The following is a 22411-nucleotide window of genomic DNA, read 5'->3' on the forward strand; positions in this document are numbered from 1 at the left end:
TGGCAGGTTTGGGTCAGTTGGTGTTTGGTATTCTTCCCTAATATTCTTCAGAATTTAATACACGCTAACCCAAACCTGCCGCTGCACTGTTTCATCAGAGGCTCTTCGCCATACTTTACACTACAGCTCTGCTGCTTGCTCAGATTGGCACTTGGGTAAGAACAAAGGCTCAGCAGAAATTCTGAATATCCTAGCTGCTGGGCAAGAATAAAATATGTAACCACAAACCACTAAATCACCAATACAGAAACACATATAACCAGGTGGTTACTGTACAAAAGGGAGGAGTCAGCATTTGGAGGAGGGGTCTGAAAAATCTGTATTAATATTCTGCACTTTCTTAAATATTTGTTAATCTGAACCGGCAGAACTGCAGTGTAAAGCACAGCGGATAAAATCCTATTAGTCCCCCTCCACCCTAAATATACGTTTAGTTTCTTGTAGTTTATAGTCGTTGCTTCCTTGCCATGTTCTTACAATGCAGAAATAAAGTTTTAGGTAAACATCCCATATTTCAGAAAGAATGCAAATTTACCCAAAGTCTACAAAATTAAAGATCTGCAGTTACTAATAACAATAATCCCATTTTATTAAAGAAAAAAAATTTACATTTTTTTTTTGCTTACAACCCCATTTTTTAATCTACGCATTCCACTTCACCCTCGACCCTCTGAGATTGAAAAACAAAATCTATCAGAAAGTTTCAGAACTTTTCATTATACGGTATAATCCCGATAATCCGGTGTCCAATATGCTGAGCTATTTTAATTAAAGATGAAAAAAGCAAACAAGTGATGATTATGGCTAGTGGACAGGACTAAGAATTACAGTTTGGGTACTGGATGACCGATAGGTGCAGAAAAGTCTGTGTACCCCCTCTAGGAGTGGTCTGCCTATGGAGTGCATGGATGACCGTAAAGAAAACGGGAGCCAGTGGCGTCCCCGACAGCCTCCCCTCTGAGTTCTGTTTTAGGCCACGTTCACGCATTCAGTATTTGTTCCACTCCTGATTTTGCCTTACAAATACCGACGTAAAATACTGACCAAATATTGAACGTGGACTTACTTGGACAATTCTGGTTACATTCTGGAACCAAAAGGTTTTTGTGGTGATGGACTAAAGAAGCCGGCTGTTCAGAGTGCTGTATCCAAGCATATTTATGGAAAGTTGAGTGGAAGGAAAAAGTGTGGTAGAAAAACGTGCACAAGCAACCGGGATAACTGCAGCCTTGAAAGGATTAAGAAAAGGCCATTAAAAATTTCGGAGATATTCACAAGGAGTGGACTGCTGCTGGAGTAATGGCTCTAAGAGCCACCACACACAGACGTATCCAGGACATGGGCTACAAGAGTCGCATTCCTTGTGTCAAGCCATTCATGACCAATAGACAATGCCAGAAGCGTCTTACCTGGGCCAAGGAGAAAAAGAACTGGACTGTTGCTCAGTGGTCCAAGGTGTTGTTTTCAGATCAAAGTAAATTTTGCATTTCATTTGGAAATGAAGGTCCCAGAGTCTGGAGGAAGAGTGGAGAGGCCACAATCCAAGCTGCTTGAGGTCTAGTGTGAAGTTTCCACCATCAGTGATGGTTTGGGGAGCCATGTCATCTGCTGGTGTAGGTCCACTGGGTTTTATCAAGACCAAAGTCAGCGCAGCCATCTAACAGGAAATGTTAGAGCATTTCATGCTTCCCTGTGCTGACAAGCTTTTTGGAGATGCAAATGTCATTCTCCAACAGGACTTGGCCCCTGTCCACACTGCCAAAAGTACCAATACCTGGATTAAAAACAACAGTATCATTGTGCTTGATTGGCAGCAAACTCGCCTGACCTTAACCCCATAGAGAATCTATGGAGTATTGTCAACAGGAAGATGATAGACACCAGACCCAACAATGCAGACTAGCTGCTATCAAAGCAACCTGGGTCTCCATAACCCCTCAGCAGTGCCACAGGCTGATCACCTCCATGACACGCCTCATTGATGCAGTAATTGATGCAAAAGGAGCCCCGACCAAGTACGGAGTGCATTTACTGAACATATATTTCAGAAGGCCAACATTTCAGATTTTAAAATAATTTTTCAAGCTGGTGTTATAAAGTATTCTAATTTACTGAGATAAGGACTTCTGTGTTTTCATTGGCTGTAAGCCATAATCATCAACATTAACAGAAATGAACACATGAAATAGATCACTCTGTGTGTAATGACTCTATACGAGTTTCACTTTTTGTATTGAAGAACTGAAATAAATTAACTTTTTGATGATATTCTGATTTTGTAAGAAGCAGCTGTTTGTCACTTTTTGGACTTTATTCTCTGATCTGGTTTTGGCACATAAATACTGATGTAAAATGCTGACATGTGACTGAGGCATTAAAGGGGTTGTTAGGTGAGAACTTCCTGATCTTTGAGTGTCCGACCACTGCGACCTGCAGGACGGAGAACTTTTATCCAAAAATGGAGTTGTAGGTTGGTTGGAGCCGGTCTGTCCCTCCCGTCATTCTCTGCCACTGCTGGGAAAAAGGGAGCGCAGCCCAAAAGGAAGTGAATGCAGCAGCGGCTGAGCATGTGCGCTGGCGCTACACCCTAATCAGGATTAGTTCCCTGTTCTGCGAATCCCAGCTGTCAGACCCCCACGATCAGTATCCTGTGGATGGGTCATAACTTGTTTTTGTCGGACAATCCCTTTGATGACCTGAATCTGCCATCTTGGCGCAGATTATCCTATGAATGACCCTTCCTATGTTCTCTGCATACATTTTATATTTCGTTTGCCTTTTCTATAGTTGCCAATCCAAGTTCAGGAGTGATCTGGCTTGGACCACACTTTTTATTTTGAGATATGATGGGAGAATAATCTTGGCAGAGAGAACGTTGGCCATGTCTTATTTCTAGGGACGACTTTCATGGCGCATTTTGTAATCAATCACCCAGATGTAAAATGTAAGAATTATTGGGTTGTCCCAAACAATGACCACAAGTCTTATCCCGCCTCATCCTAGATCGTTACCGGCTCATACATTTAAGAGAGATCTTTTGTGAGCAATACACTTTACTTTCAAATAATCCTCCCAGGAAGATCCTTCACCCGAGCAAGTGTGACCGGTCTGACAAAAGTAATGGGCAGCAAGGACTAGGAGTGTGCCTGCATCTGCGTAATGACCAGACCCCTGGCTAACTTGTCTGGCTGCTTTAAGTATTAGGTGGGCCGTAAGAAGTACAGGAAAAACAAAATCCAGCTCACCATACCGACATTCCCAGGAGCTCGGAGCACGGAACCGCTGTGTCAGGGCGTGGACGAACAGGAAAGAGAAGGAGATCCAGCTCAACGAAATAGTGAAAAATCCATAATTTATTTCACTTAAAATATAGTGAAAGGACAAAACATCAGCATACAGAAAAAATTATAAAAACAAGGTCAACGCGTTTCCGGTGACTAAGCACCCTTAATCATGATTAAGGGTGCTTAGTCACCGGAAACGCGTTGACCTTGTTTTTATAATTTTTTCTGTATGCTGATGTTTTGTCCTTTCACTATATTTTAAGTGAAATAAATTATGGATTTTTCACTATTTCGTTGAGCTGGATCTCCTTCTCTTTCCGGGCCGTAAGAAGCCCCTCATGTTCCGCCACAGCGTCTCTTCATAAATTTGCCTTCAGAAATGTGCTCATTTTGCTGCTCTTCCATTAGTTGCCATAGGAACTGATTTAATTGTCTCAACATTTGTTTTAGAAGAATCCCAACTTTAAATATTTTCTGCTAAAAAGTCTTTTTGAAGTCCAGATCTGTAAAAGAGAAGTGTTGGTGGCGGCGTTGTCAGATACGGAGCTGCCGGTGGTGATTTCCCTCCACCAATGTATAAAGGTAATGAACGGGTGATGGCCGACAGGGAGGCGTTAATATCTCAGGTGCCGGGTGTTCCAGTTTCTATGGTGATGTAAGAAGTTATTTCCATAGGTATCAAATAGTTATTTCCTAATTTTTTTTTTTTATGTCCATTTTTTTTTTTTTCTCACCGCTGATATTAAGATTTGGATAAAGTTTTATTAACTCCAGTTCTAGACATGACGCATAAGAAGAAAAGTAATCATAATCCTATACTTGCCCTTATTGTCCCAGTTGTCTAAGATGTAACTTTTCTTCTTGTGGTGAGCGACATGCCAGTGTAAGGAGACTTGTAGGCCATGCAGTGCTCCTCTGGGAAGTTAAATGTGCGAATTGACAATTCAGAGAGGAAGAGGACTCAAACGCTAGTCCAACCTATTGACAGTAGCAATCTTAAAAGTCAGTATCAAGCTGCCAAACCAGAGTCTCAGTTTGAAGACACGTGTTTCGGGTTGTTGCAACTCTTCAGTACAAAGTGGGAGATCTGATTTGACTGTATGGGAGGCCTTTTAATGGGGTCTAAGGGATAACGTTTCTTGTGGAGAGTGATAAGCCATTGCATGTCCTATAAGTCTCCTTACACTGGCATATCAAGCATGTCACTCTCCACAAGGAGAAACGTTACCCCTTAGACCCCAGTCAGAGGCCTGTCATACAGCCAAATCTGATCTCGTGCTTTGCGCTAGGGAGGGCCAGCAGCCTGAAACATGTCTGCAAATTGAGTTTCTGGTTTGGCTTTTATCATGAGTCATATGGCAAGGCTCATTTAAAGGGGCGGTATTTACTTTTAGAATTGCTTCTTCCAATAAGTGGCACTAGAGTTCAAGTCCTCTTCTTCTCTGATGAGGCAATTTGCATATCTCCAACTGGGTAACATACTGTTTATCGGGTGTCAGAAGAATTGGGGGAGGAGACAGAAGTCCTCTATAGCTTTTGCCTTGTTAAATCGGCAAGCACAGTTTATTGCCATTACACAAGTGCTAACCACTGCAACATTCCCAATGGTGAAAAATATATTTAACAATTCTAAACTTTAAAGACAAATATTTTTTCCTTTTTTTTTTTTTTTTTTTTTAACTCCTGACAAATTGTCAGTTTTTTAAACTTTCTGATATACAGTGGGCATCTTGCTCCTTGTGCTCCAGACCTTTCAGGTATATTCTCCTTCGTGCTGCGTGAGATGCTGAGGGTTGTGTGATATTCCCCCTCCATCATCCTGCGCAGGCTGTCATAGGTTCATAACTTTTTGTTCAGATACACAGCCTTCGTAATTTACCACTAGATCCCTGTAAGATGCCATGTTTGTGCTTTCCTCCCTTTCTGCACCCTGATGCTGAAAGCAGTGTAATCTTCCCTCCTTAAAGACTTGGATGCTCTCCCCATCTCCACACTTTAATCTGAAATGTATGTCCTCCTCCCCGCCAGCTATCTGGTATGTTAAGAAGGCTCCAATTTGGATAGGACAAATCCAATGTGTATTTGCAACAGGATCTCCAGCAGAAATCTGAGGTTGACATTTGGATTTCTGTCACAAATGTAAGATGTGCCATTAGACTCGCACATGGATTAACCTAATTCAGCGGCTTATATGGAACTACTCATTGAGTATTCACAGAAAGAATGAATTTGCAAATTTTAAATTAGATGTTTTCGAACTATGAACGAAAGTCAGTTCAAATCTATTTTCTTTAACTACTATAATACTGCCCCCTATGTACAGGAATATAACTACTATAATACTGCCCCCTATGTACAATATAACTACTATAATATTGCCCCTATGTACAAGAATATAACTACTATAATACTGCCCCTATGTACAAGAATATAACTACTATAATACTGCCCCCTATGTACAAGAATATAACTACTATAATACTGCCCCCTATGTACAAGAATATAACTACTATAATACTGCCCCCTATGTACAATATAACTACTATAATACTGCCCCCTATGTACAAGAATATAACTACTATAATACTGCCCCCTATGTACAAGAATATAACTACTATAATACTGCCCCCTATGTACAAGAATATAACTACTATAATACTGCCCCCTATGTACAAGAATATAACTACTATAATACTGCCCCTATGTACAAGAATATAACTACTATAATACTGCTCCTACGTACAGGAATATAACTACTATAATACTGCCCCCTATATACAAGAATATAACTACTATAATACTGCCCCCTATGTACAAGAATATAACTACTATAATACTGCCCCCTATGTACAAGAATATAACTACTATAATACTGCCCCCTATGTACAAGAATATAACTACTATAATACTGCCCCCTATGTACAAGAATATAACTACTATAATACTGCTCCCTATGTACAAGAATATAACTACTATAATACTGCCCCCTATGTACAAGAATATAACTACTATAATACTGCCCCCTATGTACAAGACTATAACTACTATAATACTGCCCCCTATGTACAAGAATATAACTACTATAATACTGCCCCTATGTACAAGAATATAACTACTATAATACTGCCCCCTATGTACAAGAATATAACTACTATAATACTGCTACTATGTACAAGAATATAACTACTATAATACTGCCTCCTATGTACAGGAATATAACTACTATAATACTGTCTCCTATGTACAAGAATATATCTACTATAATACTGCCCCCCATGTACAAGAATATAACTACTATAATACTGCTCTTATGTACAGGAATATATCTACTATAATACTGCTCTTATGTACAGGAATATATCTACTATAATACTGCCTTTATGTACAAGAATAGAACTACTATAATTCTGCCCCTATGTACAAGAATCTAATTACGGTACTATAATACTGCTCCTATGTACAGGAATATATCTACTATAATACTGCCTTTATGTACAAGAATATAACTGCTATAATACTGCTCCCTATGTACAGGAATATATCTACTATAATACTGCTCCTATGTACAAGAATATAACTGCTATAATACTGCCCCTATGTACAAGAATATAACTGCTATAATACTGCCCCTATGTACAAGAATATAACTACTATAATACTGCTCCTATGTACAGGAATATAACTACTATAATACTGTCTCCTATGTACAGGAATATATCTACTATAATACTGCTGCTATGTACAAGAATATAACTGCTATAATACTGCCCCCTATGTACAAGAATATAACTACTATAATACTGCCCCTATGTACAAGAATATAACTACTATAATACTGCCCCTATGTACAAGAATATAACTACTATAATACTGCTCCTACGTACAGGAATATAACTACTATAATACTGCCCCCTATATACAAGAATATAACTACTATAATACTGCCCCCTATGTACAAGAATATAACTACTATAATACTGCCCCCTATGTACAAGAATATAACTACTATAATACTGCCCCTATGTACAAGAATATAACTACTATAATACTGCTCCTACGTACAGGAATATAACTACTATAATACTGCCCCCTATATACAAGAATATAACTACTATAATACTGCCCCCTATGTACAAGAATATAACTACTATAATACTGCCCCCTATGTACAAGAATATAACTACTATAATACTGCCCCCTATGTACAAGAATATAACTACTATAATACTGCCCCCTATGTACAAGAATATAACTACTATAATACTGCTCCCTATGTACAAGAATATAACTACTATAATACTGCCCCCTATGTACAAGAATATAACTACTATAATACTGCCCCCTATGTACAAGACTATAACTACTATAATACTGCCCCCTATGTACAAGAATATAACTACTATAATACTGCCCCTATGTACAAGAATATAACTACTATAATACTGCCCCCTATGTACAAGAATATAACTACTATAATACTGCTACTATGTACAAGAATATAACTACTATAATACTGCCTCCTATGTACAGGAATATAACTACTATAATACTGTCTCCTATGTACAAGAATATATCTACTATAATACTGCCCCCCATGTACAAGAATATAACTACTATAATACTGCTCTTATGTACAGGAATATATCTACTATAATACTGCTCTTATGTACAGGAATATATCTACTATAATACTGCCTTTATGTACAAGAATAGAACTACTATAATTCTGCCCCTATGTACAAGAATCTAATTACGGTACTATAATACTGCTCCTATGTACAGGAATATATCTACTATAATACTGCCTTTATGTACAAGAATATAACTGCTATAATACTGCTCCCTATGTACAGGAATATATCTACTATAATACTGCTCCTATGTACAAGAATATAACTGCTATAATACTGCCCCTATGTACAAGAATATAACTGCTATAATACTGCCCCTATGTACAAGAATATAACTACTATAATACTGCTCCTATGTACAGGAATATAACTACTATAATACTGTCTCCTATGTACAGGAATATATCTACTATAATACTGCTGCTATGTACAAGAATATAACTGCTATAATACTGCCCCCTATGTACAAGAATATAACTACTATAATACTGCCCCTATGTACAAGAATATAACTACTATAATACTGCCCCCTATGTACAGGAATATAACTACTATAATACTGCCTCCTATGTACAGGAATATAACTACTATAATACTGTCTCCTATGTACAAGAATATATATACTATAATACTGCTCCTATGTACAAGAATATAACTACTATAATACTGCCCCCCATGTACAAGAATATAACTACTATAATACTGCTCTTATGTACAGGAATATATCTACTATAATACTGCTCTTATGTACAAGAATATAACTACTATAATACTGCCCCCTATGTACAAGAATATAACTACTATAATACTGCCCCCCATGTACAAGAATATAACTACTATAATACTGCTCTTATGTACAGGAATATATCTACTATAATACTGCTCCTATGTACAAGAATATAACTACTATAATACTGCCCCCTATGTACAAGAATATAACTACTATAATACTGCTCCTATGTACAGGAATATAACTACTATAATACTGCCCCCTATGTACAAGAATATAACTACTATAATACTGCCCCTATGTACAAGAATATAACTACTATAATACTGCTACTATGTACAAGAATATAACTACTATAATACTGCCCCCCATGTACAGGAATATATCTACTATAATACTGCCCCTGTGTACAAGAATATAACTACTATAATACTGCCCCTATGTACAAGAATATAACTGCTATAATACTGCTCCTATGTACAAGAATATAACTGCTATAATACTGCTCGCTATGTTCGCTTTGCATTTTCAGGTTTGTATGTGTTTGGTCGGGGTATTATCCAGTTATCCTTTCTGTGGTGTGACTTGTATACAGTATATGATGATGATGTTTTGTCCATTTGTTAATAATTACGTTTTATGAACACCTGCTGACTGTTTAAGGGTTGAAGGGAAAAGCTGCCAGAAATGTTCATATCACAGCAGCTAAACTTTAATTGCTTTCTTCTTGCCCACAATGGTCCCTGCAGAAGCCTGCTCATTGAGGCGCCATCACTTCCTAGACATGGAGCATGTCCCTGTAACTTTACAGTCTGTATATTGATCTTGGTGCATTGTATTTCTATTCCTCATTGCCATCTATTCTGCTTGTGGCTCCATCTCTCTCCTCTTCCCATGGCTCAGCAGGTATCCGTGTATCCGCCTCTCATCGCCCACCGTTCATCACAGTACAATACTCTTCTTGCCTCATTTATGCTGAAATTCTCTTTTTCCCCTCCCTTGCCGCACTTCCAGGCAGCTGGAAATATTTCGGATGGGGAGAAAGCCAGAGTATGTAACCCTTTCTTGCTGGACCTGTGTCGGCATGCTTCATAACGTGATATACAGTGTGGATATTCATGCATACGGGGTCAGTGTCGCCCCCATCAATCTGACCAAGCCTTCATCTGCTCTTCACACGGTGTCACTCACATGATATATTATAGCATATATATATCGATTCACCATGTCGCTCTACTTCTGAACATCATTGCACTTTGCAAAGCCACCTTTTAGCTTCAGGGGATTTATACACCAAATTTTAATTTTCAATAAATCAAGTTAATACGAATTATGACTGACGAGCTGCTGTCCCCATTCCCTGTTGCTGAATGTATATCTGAGTCACACCCTCAGGACCACCCCCTGGGAGCTCCCAAAACTCAACAGGAACTTCTATTTTTGGGGTAGAATTTATGTAACCCCTTACGTCTTTTTAAACCAGCTCCAAATCTTCCCTAGTCTTTATAGAAATTCGGCACAACCCCAGCTGGTTGCTAGAGATACACTGAAGCAACCACTGGCTTCTCAATGGAGGGGTCAGGTTTCAGGTCTAGACCAATCAGTCTGGTCAGTGGCAAAACTTTAAGCTCCTGAGCCACCAGTGCAGAATTTGTAACAGCCCTCCACCCCACCGACTTACTATGTGCCCTTTATAATAGTGGTGCCACCTTATGTGGCAAAAAGGGCTGCTGATCTCGACAATCCATGCTGATCTCGACAGCTCCCCCTTACAAGAGCTCTTGGCACAACAGTGCCCTCGCCATAACTGAGCACTCGTGTGTTCTCTGAGAGCCACTGCCAGAATCCTCTGGCAGCCATATTGCCTCCAAACAATAGGATTCTTCACTCTCCCGACAATCTGTTGGAGGAGAGTCAAGAGTCCTTGAGTCCAAATATTCATTTGGTAATCTGTCGAAATAGTCACCTTCGGTCTATTTTTATCTGTTAAGTATTGGGTGTCTTTACATGCTTCACGAGCTCAAGACATAATTGTCTCAAAACAGAAGGCAGAAATGGGCAATAAGTCATGGTAGGGTCTACAACCAAAGCTTTACAACCACAGCTTACGACTTTACTAATTTGAGATATTAGGTGGATTGGGTGAACCCACTGATTACTACAAATCCTGACGACCATCTAATATATAGGGGCATTCTGTTTCTTCCCCAACGTTAAATGTTGGGGAAGATTATATTTCAACTACACAATTCCTTTTGTGCTAGGGCAGATAAGCCGTTGCCAGTGGAAGTCTGTGTAGCCCTAACCAAAAATCTTAGCTGAGATCCCATAGTGTAATGTTTTCAGTGGTTTTTAGTTTTTTTTTTTTCATGTTACTTTTTTGGTGCTCAGTGATGCATTTGGTCAGTGGTTTAATCACCATGCGGTCATTGGTGGTTAGTAGATCACACGACACCATGATTCCTTGTGATCTAGACCTAGACATCCATGGAGGCTGCTTTGTAATAATACCTGTTGTTTAGAGCGGTTTGTCAAGTACAGTCCTCAGGAACCACCACCAGGTCATGTATTCAGAAATTCCATCATCTGTGCAACACTAAAAATATCCAAAAAACATGATCTGTTGCTGGCTCTTGAGGACTGATGTTGGGAAACATTGGTTTAGAAGATATAATGGAGTGCGCCATAAAGGTCTCACCCCGGGTAAGGTAACCACAGCACTCTTATCCAGGTAGACGATAAATGGACCCATATGTGTTTCCTACCCCATTCATTTCTGTAGGAGATATGGAAACATTGTGAGCACATGGCTACCCCATCATTCATTCATTGCCTGCTGTATTTGTCGGGAGTAGAGGAACCCTATTCCTCACCCAGTTGGTTATGTCCAAGGTGGGAATACTGCTTTACTTGAATGAATTGTCTTCTTCACAGTTTGGCTCCTGGCCCATTAAGAAAAAGTGAGTGTCCCTAAAGCTGGCCATAGAAGTGTGATTTATTGGGCATTGCTATTGGATAGTTATACTACGGCTGCGCTCTGGGAAAGAAGCTTAAAGGGTTTGTACCAAGTTTACAGGCGATCCCTCTTATTACAGAATAGGGGATAATTTTCTGATAGCTGTCTGTCCGACTGCACTCGGCTATCTCCAGCACTCCATTTTGAGAATGAATGGAGTGAAGGTGCCCATTCTCGTATTTCACTCCAATTAGAACGGACTTTCTTAAAACTCTGTTCTCAGAATTGCTATGGGGTCCGAATTGTTGTACCCACAGCGATCAAGAAGTTATCCCTTCTAATCTTGGTGCAAATCCGTTTTAATGGTGGACTCTTCGTTCGGCGTACAATTGCTGATTTAATAACTTAACCCATGCCACAGTGAATGTTCACACTGAGAAATGATAGATTTCATCCTACCCAATCTTTTTTGTCCCCTTCTGGTGACTTATTGGTTGACTAATCCCGACGCTCATGTCTATGGAGGAGTCGAATCGGCTAACTGGTAGACCACCCTCATACATCTATGACCAGTTGAATGATTCTAGGAACAACTACCATTGCCTCTCCATGGAGGAGTCGAATCGGTTAACTGGTAGACCGCCCTCATACATCTATGACCAGATGAGCGATTCTCGGAACGACTACAAAACTTTGTCAACTGGCCATAGAGATCACTGTTTCACCTCCTGTCCCCCGAAATCCAGACTGTACTGCCCCATCGCCTCTCGTCTTGGTCTGTGCCTGCCCTTTGGTACCAATGTCCCGTATACATGAATATCCTACTGTGCACAGGGCCAAGCATGCAGCAATCTGCAACTAGCGATACAGTACTCTTGTCCATGTGCTGGATCTTTTGCTGTGTTTCCTGCTCATTTTATACTTTTCTGTTCCGTTTATCCAGTCTGGTACAGTTATTTTTGCCGTTCCCCTCACTGCTGCCACACTTTTATTTCATTAATTAATTTTGATTTGTGTGAACAATGGCTGAGTTTCTTTTCGATAATGTATGTCATGCTTTTCTACAATCCTGGCCATGAGCTGCTTCAGTACCATTATAGTAGGGATGCGCTCAATGTGGTAACAGCAGGTGGACCAACCCCTCCAACCCACCCAATAAAAACAAACCCTTTTAACAGTCCTGTTTTTCAATTCATTGCTTCTTCAGAAGGTTCTATGAATATATCCCAAATCCAGCCTGAAATTGACTTGCTCAGATTATAAAGCATTCAGAGCTCTTGATTTCCGTATCTCCACCAGAAAGTAAATCATTGTTAGTTGATGGGTCCAGACCTTGTGAAGAAGCATCTTATATTCCCGGGACAATCACATCTCTCATGTCTTTTACAAAATATGGATATGGTTCTTCTGATTCTTTCGGATCGTTAATTGAGGAGCATCTATGCCATTATTTTCAGACATTATAGGTTATATCCGTATATTCATCGATAATTTCAAAATAAATTTCATTTATTGGCTTTGTGTTCACTCTGCATAAGCAGAAAGTTGCCAACCACTAGTGTCGATCCAAAGAGTTGTTGACTATCTCTCCTAATTCCCCCCCAGACACAAGAGGGTTGCTTTCATACTCCTCTTGTGGTTGCTCATCTCCCCACCGAGCAAAAGGATTGGCTGTTGAAATGTAACCAGCCTGATCCTTCTCTCCCCCGAAATAATGTGGTGAGGCAAATCAGAAGGCTCTCATTCACATTAGTTTGCCGATCCCGCAAAATAGACCGGTTCAGCTGACTTTTATCGAAATGCGTATGGAAGCTCTGAGAGACCTACACAAGGCACCTTTTCTTGGAAGACCATGAACCTACTGGTGGATTTCCAGAATTCTACTAAAGTTGTTTATGACCAATAGGTATCGTGCTTCTGTCCTGTTGAGTAGCATTGATGCATGCATAGAACCTGCTAATGAGTCTGGTATCGACCCATCTGATGCGCAAAGTAGAGGCACTAGATAACCCCACAATGACAATACTTACAAAGAATAACCTTGTAAAGAACTGAGGGTTTTTCCGGGCGCCATTTACAAGTAGGACGCGACCATCTCAAAACCCTAATTTTATTCTAAAAAGAATACTATGTTGTTCCAAAGTCTGGAGAGGCTACTTCTCATTTAGAGGACTTTTTCTAAAAAAAAAGTCTACATGAAAACCTTGTCCAGTATACATGTAGAGATCTGATTGTCCCTTTTAAAGGTCCAGCCTTGGTGGTGGCATAGATTGTCTACAATGTGGTAGTGGGTGACCCTCCCCTCACAATGCACGTGAACTCTAGTTTCCCTTTCTAGAAATGTACAAAAAAAATCTTGAATCATTGACTTATGTGCAATTTTTATTTAAATTCAGAAATTTTAACGTTTTAAGTTTTTTTTGGTGCAGCAAATGGAGATCTGACTTATTTTTTATTTTGGTTCCTCCTAGGTGACATGGCTGCTCCAGCTAATGGTTTATGCCATGACCTTAAAATAATGTCCGAGTGCAGTAGACGAGGACAAATGCGGTGTGTGTGGCCTATAACCTATTTTCTCTTTCAGCTTTCGAAGACCATGATAGTGCCGTTGATGACCGGGACAGTGACTACCGTAGCGAAACCAGCAACAGCATGCCACCCCCATATCATACAACCTCCCAGCCCAACGCCTCCATCCACCAGTACCCTGTGCAACCTCGCCTGCAGCAGCAAGGGGGGTCTCGGGAGTCCTGTGTTGACTCAATGCAGAGCTATGACCTGGACTTCCGGGAGAGGAGGACGATGAGGTAAAATATAATGTACTATATGTATTTATGTTTCCTAAGTGCAAGTCTACGATAGCTATGCATAATGATCTTTGCTGATACTGAACTTTAAAGGGGTTGTTCCACAAAGTTCATTTTAATTAATAGATCCAGGAACATTAAAAGAAGTTCTACAATTGGATGTGTTCAAAAAATGTTCCTGTGTTGAAATAATCTTATTCTCCTGCTATGGACTGTGCAATGGCTGTGTCCGACCATGTAGAGCTGCTCCAGTTCACGGTCTGCACATAACACCGCTCCCGGACAGGGAAGGGAGCATATGTCACTTATGATAAGTGAGTATACAGGCAAAACCACAGAGGTTTACAGCTGCTGTTTTCTTAGGTTACAGATTTCCCTGCCTGTTTAATCACAAGAGTGTTTCTGGTGCATCTCCAAATATCTGAGCTCATGATAAATCAAGCCGTTACATATAAGTTCAGATGCCGCTGGAGCTCCTGCGTCACTAATTTTATTTTATTTATTCCCCTTAAGGATAAAAAAAAAATTAAAAAAATTGTGAGTTGAGAATAAAATTCTGTAATAAGAGTTTGGGCTTGGGCTAGAAAATGTAGATTTTTTTTAATTCCCTATTTCAAATAGTCCTGATAGGGTTGGATAGAACGAGTCTCAGGACCCTAGACAAGCTGCTGTGTCTGTACTCTGAAATTTTTTTTTTTCTGACTCCATGCCAGCTGATGTCTCTGAATATTGAGAGATGGTAGGAAGAAGATAAGTTAATAAACTGCAGCTGCATCTCCCCTCCCCCTTCTCTACTATTTTGTGCTATTTTGCGTTTTTTACTTAGGTTCACATTGTGTTAGTGCAATCTGTTTAGCGGATACGCTAACGGATTGCGCTAACGCAATGTCCAAAAAGGGATTGCGTTCAGCAATCCCGCTAGCGCAGATGCCCGATCTGCGCTAGCGAGGAACGGACCCTGAACGCTGCAAGCAGCGTTCGAGGTCCGCCCGAAACTAACGGCACATCGCAGACGCATGCCAAAAATGGCATACGGTTGCGATGCGTTAGCGATCCGTTAGCACATTGCAGTCAATGGGTGCACTAACGGATCCGTTACATAGCATTAATTGTGACAATTGCGCCATGTAACGGAGTCCGTTAGCGGACACCCACTAACGCAATGTGAACCTAGCCTTTTATATGTTTCTTTTTGGTGAGTGGGAAGATTTGTGATCATTTTACAGAAAACAGACAAGGAAATCTGACTAAAGAATACCGGAAGATGACATTTCCCTTTTGTAAGAGGAGCTTAAGGCTATGTGCGCACGATGCGGATTTGCTGCGGATCTGCAGCAGATTTTTCCGCGCAGAAACGCTGCAGATCCGCACTGTGATGTACAGTACAATGTTAGTTAATGGAAAAAAAAAAAGTTGTGCAGACTGTGCGGAAAAATCAGTGCGGAATTGCTGTGGATTTCAAAGAAGTGCATGTCACTTCTTTTGTGCGGATCTGCAGCGTTTCTGCAGTCCTCCATGTTAAAAATCCGCAGTGCCAAAATCCACAGAAAATCCGCACAAAATCCGCATAAAAACCGTGATAAATTTGCGGCTGCGGTTTCTGCCAGGAGATGCGGATTTTGTGCAGAAACTTCTGCACCTCTTTTCCTACGTGTGCACATAGCCTATTTTCACGTGTAGTATTGGTCTATGCAAAAACAAATTAGTGCAGGTAGCCTAAAGTGAAAACTTCTGCTCTTTTAAACCTTTATTTTTCCTAACTTGTGCAGTTCTTCTCCGTATCCGCTATTCGTCTTATTTTTTTAATATTCATACATTGTTACTATTAGTCATTGATGTCAAGGATGAGGTTCGTTTTCTCTGTATCTTTGCAGTGACTATAATCATATTGTGCCTTTTCCCCTACCGTTTTCCTACTTTCCTTTTTTCTCTCTCCTTTCTTAAGGCGATATGATAGCGTAGATTCCGCTGCCAATGGACGTCACGATCTAGAGTCTGCATCAGAATCTAGTCAGCTGACGAGCCGCCATTGTTCTCTAGAAAGCAGGCATTCTCTAGATCTGTCCGATAGGTGGGTCAACCCTGTCTGTGCCATGCTGTGTCCTTGGCTTGTGCCTTGGCTTGTGCCGTGTCGTGGTAGCTGCATGTCTTCAGGGTGCAATACACACTGGAGCGTAGTTGGCCGTGTTTGTGCATTTTTTTTGTTTACTTGTAACATCGGAGGCTTTACGTGTCGCGTGAATTTGATGGTAAAATGTACATTTTCTATAACAGCATTGAGTCTCTGAATGTCTGCCTTTAAATATCAACTTATTATCTGTGTAAAGAGTTTTCCAAGTATTAAAATAGTTTTATCTTAAAATGATGAAAAATATTCTAATACGGTATATTAATGAATCCAGTTCTGCGGCGCTGATTACTAGGGTGACCGTCTCTTCCTATCGTCCTTGCTTGATTAAAAGTAAAACAAATTCTTCTTCCAATTTTAATTTCAGGACTCTGAGAGGTGGTAAGGAAATTTTTATTTGTTTGAAAACCCCTAAGATGTAAAAAATTACATCCGATTTTTGGCAATCGATGATGTCCCGTTACCCAGTCCTTTAATGCTTCCAGGCGTCTGTCCTTGCGTAAGGAAAACTACATTAATGGGGCTCCAATATTAGAAAAAAAAATGTGTACCTTCTGAAAACAGCACCATATTTATCCTCAGGTTGTGTGGGGAACTGCAGCTTGGCTTTTTTCACTTCAATAGAGGAAAGCCCCAATACGAGACACAGCCCAAGGACAATTGTGGTGCTGTTTTTGCATGAAAGCCATATTTTTCTAATCTTAGACAAATCCTTTATTTCAAAATTAATAATGCATATTCTTTTTTTAATCCATTAGTCTATCTGCTAAACACACAGGATAGTTCTTATTGAGCCCTTGAACGCGATGATATTGGCAGTGCTGAAATAACCATATTTATTAATGTTGATGAAAAAAGTTTAATGTGAAATAGTTGAAATATAGTGAATTTTGACTATTTTCATTTTATTTGCATTTTGTCTGTATTGTAATTTGAATATTTTATAAAACTGTTTGTACAAAGTGTTTCTTTTCTCATTCTGTTTTTGTCTTTCTTTTGTCCACTCCCTTTCTTCCATTTTCTTCCCGCTCTTCTCCTTTTGATCTCCTATACACATAGTAGAAATCCCTCTGTAGTTAAAGGTAAAGTTAGAATCATTCCCAATGAGACAGGTTCTATGGAAAAAGAGTGGGAAGACGAGTGTGAAGTAATAGGCAAGCAGCTTATTGAAGATTTTCTAAAAGAAAGCCAAAAGAACTGGCAGGAAACAAACCTTTCAAAGAAGAACATGGATGTTGAAATTAATGGAGGAGTAGAGAGGTTGATGTCTGTTCAAAAACATATTCAGAAATCTGGTTTTGCTCAATACCCCGAGGAGTATAATACAATTGATAGACGAAAATTGAGGAAAAATTCTCGTATAAAAAAACGCGAAATGGAGGTTAATGGCTTATGTTATGAAATGAATGTTCAATCCAAAAAAGATCTTTTATGGTCTGATGCCACCTTTGATCCGAACAATGAATCTGTTTCGTTTTATCCAATTTTACGACCTTATAAAAATGGTTTGCTGGTGAAGAGTGGGAGACGAAACCATGACACGTGCAAGCCGAATAATGATATAGTTCACATGCTACAGGAACTAGTTGAACAGAAACCAGCTGCTATTGGTCACAGTTGTTCTCTTGATACCTTGGAGGAGTATGACAGCAGTGCTTCTGATGGTCAACCATGTTCACCGGTGTCAGATGATGATTTGGAAGAGCTAGCATTGATTTCGCAGTCTTGGGCTGGTCCGGGGTTGCTTCATGCTGGCAATGTTGCTATGAGTCCTCTAAATTCAAATACAATTAGTAATCTAAAACCTCTCAATTGCAAAATCTCTTCAAGAGGGTCTTTCAGTAAATATAGCTACCCCAACTTTGAATTATCTCCAGTTGAAGAACCAACAGAAGAATATGTAGATACGATGGATGAGCTACAATGTTTAGTTGAGTCTGTTTCAGAATATCTGGCTGAAAAAGAAGAAGAAATTAACAAGTTCCATACCTTACCGGTTAGTAAATTGACTACTGGCAGCGTAGCCAGCAAACCCCCTTCTACTGAACAATTGGACAATGTGACCAACAATGTAGACAAACCCAACGTAAGTGTGGATAAACCAAACACAAGTCTTGATGAGAAATCCGAATTTGCTCCTAAACCAAACACAAGTATTGATGAGAAGTCCGAATCTACTCCTGAACTATCTGGTATAAAAACAACGGTCAACTCTTTGTTTAGCTCATTTACACAGAAGGTTGGCTCAGGGGCCAAACAAATTACATCATCAGTGGAAAAAATGGTTTCCTCCACTCCTGAGAAACCAGAAAACCCCATTACTGGGGGAATATCGAAAATCTTTAGCAGTAAGTTTACTTTTGGAAGTAATTTTATGAATGCAAAAAATATTGATGAAAAAATGAGTTCAGATAGTGGGAATAAATGCAATATTGCACCTAGTCCAGGTCCCCATCAACAGGTACCCAACAAAAGCCAAGAAAGCTCTAACCAACCATCTAAAGGAACTGGCCATTCCTCTACAATAAGTAGTAATCTTCCCAACAACCCTCTACTGAGCAACACTGTTAATTCATTTGATGCTGGATCTTCATCGACACTCTCAAGATTAGAATGTACACAAGAACATTTATTAGTCGAAAGTTGTCATTCAGTTGCTCAACAATCCTTAGAAAATAAAGATATCTTATGCAAGAAAATTACTAAAAAATTAAGTATGGATGAGTTGATCCAGGAAAAACGTGAAGAATCACCGACCACTGTAAACAAATTTTATAAAGAACAAGCACCCAACACACATTTAACACATGATAAAATTGATTGTCGCCTGCCAGTGTCCTCAGGTAACATAAAGGACTTAACTTTGCGTGCTACCTATGACATTGACCCAAAACCAGACAGAAGTGAGGACTTCTCAGAATCTAATAAACAATTTTTACACCCTTTAAGAAAGTCTTTCAGTCAGTTTTTTACCCAACCTTCCAACAGTATGGAAAACAATACAAGCAACATGGAAAGTTCTCGAGGCTTTAAATCTGAAACAGACATTCGAGATGGCGATTCTTATGGAATAGGCAAAATCAAAATCCCTTTTTTCAACTCTTTTAGCTTGATGGGTAAAAGGGAAACTGAGAATAAAAGTGAGATTTCCTCTTTACCTAAGTTTTCCTCTGTTGACAATGTATGCTCTACTGATATCGAAAGTGAAAAAAACAGAAATAAAACAGAACCTCTGCATACAGAAATTTTTAAGAAAGAGCCTATAGTAAAAATGGATTGTTCAAGAATATCTGATGAGAAAGTTAAATGTAAGGCTGCAGGACTCGAACAGAGTCGACACGTAGAGAGTGTAGAAAAAGACCTTATTTTTGGTCAAAAGTCTTCTGACGGGGGTACACCCAAACCAAGCCAAAATCTAGACAAAGACTCTTCCAAAGGATTCATCTCCAAACTATTTACTTTTTCATCCAGTGAAACTGGATCCCAGGAGAACCTCATAAAAGAGCGCAAAGGTTCTGAAGATAAAAAAGCACCAGGTTTTCTTTCAGGATTGTTTAAGTTTGCTTCCAATGAAAATTTATTAAGTAGCAAAGAAATCTCCACCAATGTTTTACCACAGAATTCACCAAAAGAGACTACAAAAGATAATGTGAAAGAGATTTCTAGTGATCAGAAACAGAGTGAGGATTTGGGTATCTTTAGCAAACTTAAAAATCTAATACCTGTGCAAAAAGGAAACGAAACTGTTGGCAAAACGCTAGAGAAAGTTAATTGCTTAGATGAACCACAAACACTTCTTAAAGATAGAAATAGAGAAAGACGTCTTGGTCGTATCGAATGCTGCTCAAGGGATGTTTCTGTCCAGTTTGATTCAGAAATCGAAGACTTTGGTTTGTGTTGGATGGATGATTTTGATAGTGGCTTCTATCCTGCTGAGAATAGTTTAGTTTGGCCAACTTTGGGTGAAGATTTAGAAGATAATAGAAGCCATTGTAGTTATGAGTGGGACTATGGAGTTACGGATTGCGGTATCCACAGGAATGCTAGAGAGTCTACTACTTGTCATGACCATGGCAAGAGAAACAATCTATCTAGCAATAGGATAGCCGTCACGGACTTAAATGATACAGTCATGAATTTGTGCAAGAAGGATGGAAATGACAACATTGACTGGGTTTCGTTTTCACAATTGGAAGATGGGTTTATATACACAAAGGATTTACATTCGTGTGGTGAGCTATGTAACCAGAACATTGACCTTGTGTCCCTGCAATCTGATGTCTATAGCTTGTATGAAGGTATTCCCTTAGATTTGAGTTTTTCTTCTCAATATGATCACTCTCTTTGGAGCTTGATTGATTATAACTCTTTAATTCAGAATGAAAACTCATTGTTTTCTCCTGACGAGTACGTAGAATGGTTGGGATTACTAGAATTTGGTTTATGGTGGCAGTCTGAGGAAGGAGATTGTGGATATTATATGTACAGTGATGGCATTTACATTTACTCTCTCTTGACTGACCCTACTGGGGAGTATGTGTATATCTGTACACCGGACACAGAATCATATTTTGACTATGAAGATTACTTAGAACCAAGTTACTATCTTTCAGATGATGAGGTCATCTTGTGTGGATTTAAGGTACCCTTAAATAATGGAGAGCTTCCTTGGTTTGTTGTAGATGATCAAATGGATAACCGTACTTTAAATAGCCCCCTTGACTTGGCATTAAATAAAAATGACCATATGATGAACTTGGAGACCTTTTCTCACATGTTTGAAGAATCTGTATATTCCCAGCGTGACCAACCTCTAGATTTCTCAACATGTAAGCTTAAAAAACTAAAAGTAGACCTAAGACCAGACGGAGAAAATATTTTTGCTGATAATTATTCTCCGTGGCACCAAAAAGTAGAAGTTGTCGATTTAGCAAAAGCAAAGCCTGCGCCCAAGCAGATCTTTGATGAAAAAATTACTGAAGCGCCCAAGTTGGTTTCTATTCCAGCAGCCAATACTGAACCCATGTCAAAAAGTGAACCACAGTCCACTGAAAAAAGTGATGTTAAAAAAATTTTATTCAGTCCAGTGTCCTCCTTGTTCTCCTCTCTTGGTGGTCTGCTGAATAAAAGTGAAAACCTCAATTATTCACCTGCTACTTGTACTGAGCCATCAGAGACAGTCGGCGAACATATGATAAAGGGAGGAACATCGGTGCCTCTTGCTGATGCTGCCAATCAGAGATCTGTAAAACCGAAGAGGGATGACCTTTCGGATAATGCAAAGATGCCCAAGACGATGAAAAAACATTCATTACAAGGAACTTCGGAAAGTACAAATTTTAACACCCCTGATTATTCTCAAAATCTAACCAGAGAAGCTGGAAATACTGATATATCTACTCCAAGACAGATTCTTCAGAAAAAAGAAAGTTTTCGTAAGTCAAGCCAACAACTTGCAGAACCCACGGATCATGCCCCACCACAAAGTGAGCCTGAAAAAAATCTATTTAAGAGTGCTCTACAAATTTTTAACATTAGTGAAGGCAGCTCTGCCAAAACCAGTACTGATAAAAATACTACTTCTGGCTTTTTGAATTTTTTCAAGGCTCAGATTGATTCTGTAACGTCAAGTCCAACTCCGTCTCAGGAGAATTTAAAAAATAAGAATTTGGAGGAAAATGCCAAGAGTAATAAAATATCTGAAGCCTCTTCCGAGCAGAAGGAAACCATTGGCATTTCAAATATATTTGGGTCTATAAGTGATCTTTTTAAAATAGAGCCCGTGCCTTTTAAGCAGCCCCCTGAAGTCATACCTACAATGGATGAGAAAAGCCAAGCTGATAAGTCTTTAGGGTTAAACCGAGATGATGTGGAA

General features: G+C 39.4%; 1 protein-coding gene across 4 annotated transcripts in view; it reads left to right on the forward strand.

Annotated features, from left to right (window-relative positions):
• UNC13B (unc-13 homolog B) overlaps positions 1–22411 on the forward strand; it is a 321122-nt gene that overhangs the window by 121888 nt on the left and 176823 nt on the right. For 2 of the 4 annotated variants that reach the window (XM_069747983.1, XM_069747993.1), the window contains exons 9-10: positions 14186–14408; positions 16354–16479. In XM_069747983.1, coding sequence (XP_069604084.1) covers positions 14186–14408; positions 16354–16479 — 349 coding nt within the window. Of the gene's footprint in view, positions 1–9665; positions 9696–14185; positions 14409–16353; positions 16480–22411 lie in introns of those variants that run through there. The other 2 variants (XM_069748015.1, XM_069748004.1) reach the window with 2 other exon arrangements.

Source organism: Ranitomeya imitator, chromosome 1, assembly GCF_032444005.1.
Source record: "Ranitomeya imitator isolate aRanImi1 chromosome 1, aRanImi1.pri, whole genome shotgun sequence".
In the NCBI taxonomy this organism is placed as follows: Eukaryota; Metazoa; Chordata; class Amphibia; order Anura; family Dendrobatidae; genus Ranitomeya; species Ranitomeya imitator.